The sequence below is a fragment of the Lucilia cuprina genome, chromosome 4, assembly GCF_022045245.1.
Source record: "Lucilia cuprina isolate Lc7/37 chromosome 4, ASM2204524v1, whole genome shotgun sequence".
Classification (NCBI taxonomy): domain Eukaryota; kingdom Metazoa; phylum Arthropoda; class Insecta; order Diptera; family Calliphoridae; genus Lucilia; species Lucilia cuprina.
This window is the reverse complement of record NC_060952.1, coordinates 4522954-4528011: the sequence shown is the minus strand read 5'-3', so window position 1 is coordinate 4528011 and position 5058 is coordinate 4522954. Positions and strand designations below refer to the sequence as shown.

The 5058-nt window shown below is 31.7% G+C and overlaps 1 protein-coding gene across 1 annotated transcript; it reads left to right on the top strand.

The window, feature by feature from the left end:
• The first annotated feature begins 1308 nt into the window (after positions 1-1308).
• Positions 1309-3098, top strand: LOC111690914 (homeobox protein bagpipe). The gene is made up of 2 exons (XM_046949476.1): positions 1309-1882; positions 1997-3098. Exons 1-2 carry the CDS (start codon positions 1465-1467, stop codon positions 2815-2817), a joined length of 1239 nt encoding a protein of 412 aa, XP_046805432.1. The 5' UTR covers positions 1309-1464; the 3' UTR covers positions 2818-3098.
• The last annotated feature ends 1960 nt before the right edge of the window (positions 3099-5058 follow it).

Below are 5058 nucleotides of genomic sequence, written 5' to 3'. Positions count from 1 at the left end.
ATTAAACTGTTTGGTAGAGAATTTTTTAAAAATCAATTAAGAATATGATTAAAACAATCAAATTTTTAATCGATTACAGGGAGCTGCTTTTCGAGCTATAAGAAATATTTATGTGAAATTTCAACCCTCTAGCTCTTTCCATTCGGACTCTATCGTGCTTTCAACAGACAGACAGACGGACAGATATGTCTAGATCGTCTTTTGTGGGTCATTGACAAATATTTCGATGTGTTACAAAAGGAATGACAAAATCAATAAATCTTTTTTGATGGTGGGTATAAAAATAAAATAGAAAAGTAGGAGAGACATTTTTTTCAATCAATTAAAAAATTAATTGAATCAATTAAAAAATTAAAGTCAAATAAAAATTTTTTTAAATAAAAATTAAAGAAAGAGAAAAACATGTTAATTGAATATAAACTACTAATAATTTTATCTGTGTTGAGATAATGGCTTTTAGATTTTCTTTTGCTTTAATAAAATGCTTCCATTAGGGTGTTGAGAATGCCAGTTTAGCGAAAGCGAAAATATATATTATTTTTTGCGAATATGAATGAAAAAGCGATCGTTGGAAATTTGTTTGTATATATTACGATCATCCATGGATATTTTACTTTTTAACTCGACTCATTTCCTTCTAAAATGATTTCAAACTGTACCTTTAAAAACAGGACTATTTTAAAAATAAACAGCTACTGCTGTTAAAATAAACAAAATAATTGATTGTGTAATATAAACAAATCATAAAAACAAGGATTTTATTTTTAAGAATTTTAATCCTGAAATTAAACTGTTTTAAAAAATAAACACTCACGCCAACACAATATATACACACAAGTTTTGTTTACACAGCTCCAAGAGCATTAAAAACGACATAAACACTTCAGTGCGAAAAAGCGGGCATGAAACGGGGATGAAGGGCAAACACAACACAACACAGCACTTGTTGTGGCAAACAAACAAGAGAATTTTAAACTTAAGCAGCCAACCAGTAAACAGTTTTAAGGAAAGAAGCAAAAAAATCACTCAAAGAGTAAAATTTGGGCGCACATTGCGCACATGTGTTTGATTTTCTAATGAGGAGGCTGGTTGGTGGTGGTGGTTGCCTTTTAGACAATTTAAAAATAGAACAACCTCTTCAAAAGAAAAGAGTCCATGGCAAACAAATTGTATAGAATGAGTTGAATTTTTGGGTAAAAGAGTTTGGTTTGTTGAGTTTTTGAGTGCAATTTCCCAATATTGGGTCAGAGTAAGATCAGTATTTAAAGCGCCGGAGGTTAGAGAATCAACAACAAACCCAACGTGGCATTTAGAGTGTAAAGACATACAATTTAGAAAATTTTATTTGAAAATTGTATAAAAAAATAAAAAAATATAAGATTTAAAGAAATAAAAAAATCAAGAGTTTATTCAATATTAAAAAGATTTTAAAACATATATAAATAAACAAATTTCAAAGAAAAAATGTTAACAAATATGGAAAGTGCTAATAGTGGTTTATCCGGTATCGGTAAAGTTCTCACCACCCCCTTTTCGATTAATGACATTTTAACGCGTAATAATGCGGAACGCCGTTTATCACGCACCGAATCGGAATTGGAATTATCGGCCGTTAATATGCGGGCGGAAGAACAAAGTTTAAAAAATTATATGAACTACAAATGCAGTCGTTCATCCAGTGAAAATGTTTCGGAGGCTACAGCAGCTGAACATGCCTTAAGAGCTGGGGAATTTCGTCCCTCTTTTTATGCTTTGGATAATAACAATCATGCGGATTATATGGCCCATAAATTGGGTTATTTTAGTGCTGCTGCAGCGGCCTTGGCTGGCGGTCGTTCCGACTGTCCCATTGATATGAGAAGATGTACCAGTAATGATTCCGGTAAGTTGAAAGAAAATTCACTTTAAAAAAAATTTAAGTGAAAAAAAACATAATTTTCTTTTTTAATTGAATAAACTTAAACTAATGATTTATTTTCTTTTGGATTAATTTTAGATTGCGACTCCCCACCTCCCTCGGGCAATTCTTCCGGTTTATATACTTCACCCACCAATGATGGTTCTTTGTCTCCTTTACAAGATGATTTGCAAGGAGGAAGTTTAAATCGCAAGAAACGTTCCAGAGCTGCCTTTAGTCATGCTCAAGTTTTTGAATTGGAAAGACGTTTTGCTCAACAGCGTTATCTTAGTGGACCTGAACGTTCGGAATTGGCCAAATCATTAAGACTAACAGAAACTCAAGTGAAAATCTGGTTCCAAAACCGTCGTTACAAAACCAAGCGCAAGCAAATCCAACAACACGAAGCCGCTTTAATGAATGCTGCTGCCAGCAAACGTGTACCCGTTCAGGTTTTAGTAAGAGAAGATGGTACCACCACCTATGCTCATATGTTTCCTCATACCGCTGCCAGTTATGCTCATGGTTTAGACCCCGCTCTTATCAATCTCTATCGTCATCAATTGCAAATGGCTTATGGTGTGGGTGTACCTCTACCGCAAGTACCTTTTCCCTATTTCCCCTATGCCCATGCAGCAGCAAATGGCAAAATTCCTCAACCCATACCACCACCCACACATGTAACCTCAGCATCGGCTAAAACCTCTCTATCATCACACTACATTAACAATTCTTCAGCCTCTTCATCACCTACTCACCTTAATCATTGTACACCCAGTTCCAGCCCTAATAACCACTCCACCACCAACAACAACAATAGTTCCAATCCCGCCTCTTCTACAAATCGCAGTGATTTACCCACCAGTGATCACTCACACTCTGAAGTTGAAGATTTTGAAGAAAATGTTGAAATTGATTAGAAAAAAATCTCGTTTTTGTTAAAAAAAAACATTGTGATTTTGTTATTAATCATTTTTAAGGTGGCTTGTGATATACATAAATAGTTAAAGTTTTAAAATGTTCTTTTAAGTTGTTTATAAATAGTGTGAATTTTAGTCTTTAGTGTTATTGTTTAGAATCCTTGTTATCTAAAGGATTTAATATTTTACAGCTAAGAAACCAAAGATTAGTTTAGTAAGTTTCAATTTTTTTTTTAATTTTTAATAATTTAGTTAAATTTCTTTTTAAGTTTTATCAACAGTATTAATTGTATTGTACTTTTGTAGTTAGTTAGTTTTAAGTAAAAAAATACATTTTGTTCAAAATTTAAGTTTTAAAAAAGTCGGTAATAAAAGCAATATATTTGAAAACAAAAGTTTTAAAAGCTCTTGAATTATTTGGTTTATAAAATATGGAAATATAATAAACATCAACGTTATAATTGATGATAAGTATCTGCTAAAAGTTAATTTTCTGTAATTTTCATCTATCGATTGATTTTTTTAAGTCTCCACTTTATTTAAAAGTATCTACTAAATTTTTATTTAATTTTAAACTAAAAATTAAAAAAAGGATTTAATAATAACAAATTTTTATCGTAAACAAATTCAATAGTTTTCAAATCAAATTTTTAAAAGTTGTTTATGATGAACTTGTGTCGGTATATTGGACGTCGACATAGCTTAAAAGATGTCATCACAAGCTTTCGACAAAACTTTCAAAAGATTTGCACTTAATTTGTCATAAACAATATAGAACGGATCTTTTATATATTGTTTATGAAAAATTTGCTCTAATCGGCTTAGAATCGTTTTTTGTGTCGATTAAGCTATGTCCGTCCGTCTGGCTGTCCATGTAAACCTTGTGCTCAATTTTCAAGATAATTGAATGAAATTTGGCACACACTCTTTTTTGGCCCACGAACGAAGGCCATTGAAAATGGATAAAATCGGTCCATTATTTCGCCTAGTCCTCATACAACTATACCACCGAATAGGGCCTTTGGGCTCATGATTAAGTTCTATTATGTCGGCAAAACTTAGTTTTATAGAATTTTTAATGACATTATCGATTTTTGTAATGATCGGGCCTCATTTGATCCTATAGCCCCCACACAAACTCCCTTCAGATAATGATTTGAAAGCCAAAATTTACGTATAAACACTTTTAAATTCTACATAAACAACTTTGAGGTAGACGTGAATTCCTCTACCAAGATTTATAAGGATAGGCCTATATTTTCCCCTACTCCCCTTTGAGCTCTCTTGTAAAGAATCTCCTTTTTTGGTAAAACAAAGTAAAAATATTCCGGAATAAAGTTAAAAAAGAAATGAAATGCTTTATTTTTTTTAAATAATCTCCATTTTTAACATACTGACTGGTGTAGGGTGTCATATGACCGACTATGCCCGACTATACATACATACTTGTTTAACCTATGAATGGGGCTTTTGAGAGCTAAGACTGATTTGTAGTTGGGAAGTTCAACAGATATGATTCGTGTCAATTAGAAGTCGTTTTTGGACACTGATCGACCAGTCAAGTTTGAAGACCAATAATTGAGTGGTATTATTACTCGATGATGGTTGTTGTTAAATATTGAACGTCGATTTTGCATATCCGAAATGCTGCCAGACTTCTACCGCCCATTTTTGCCTTAAATATTCATGTTGTTGCAGTCATGACAAAATTTTAATAATCCAAATAATATATTTTCAATACTAAACAATTTAAATATTGTCTTTATATGACAGGTGCCACGCCTACAAAAGTCTGCCAGTCTGCCTGAAAAGGTCAATAAAATCGGTTTTGCTTTCTATTCACAAATGTTCATACAAACAACATACATTCTTTATACTCTACACGACTATATTGGGGTGGGTATTATACGTTTTTGTTGATGTTTGTGTAATATTGATCCTATACCCCTTAAAGTATACCAATCGGTTCAAAATCACATTGTTTATGTATATAATTTAAATATTGTTAATCAATCAAACTTTTTTTTTGAAACTTAATTTATTTTCTTAAGAATACTTTTTACAAACAACACGCATGTTTTTACATGGATAACTAGCAAAAATAACAAAAAAGTGGCGAAAGGAATAAACAAAAAAAAAAATAATAATAAAAAGCAAATTGTTGTTGTTTTGAGGAAAACAAAATCAACAACAATAAATAAATAATAATATGCAAATTGATGTGTACGTAGCAATGAGTAC

Coding starts and splice junctions, on each gene's coding strand:
- LOC111690914 (XM_046949476.1), top strand. CDS start 1,465: ATGTTAACAAATATGGAAAGTGCTAATAGTGGTTTATCCGGTATCGGT. Junction 1,883..1,996: donor ATGTACCAGTAATGATTCCG/GTAAGTTGAAAG, acceptor GATTAATTTTAG/ATTGCGACTCCCCACCTCCC.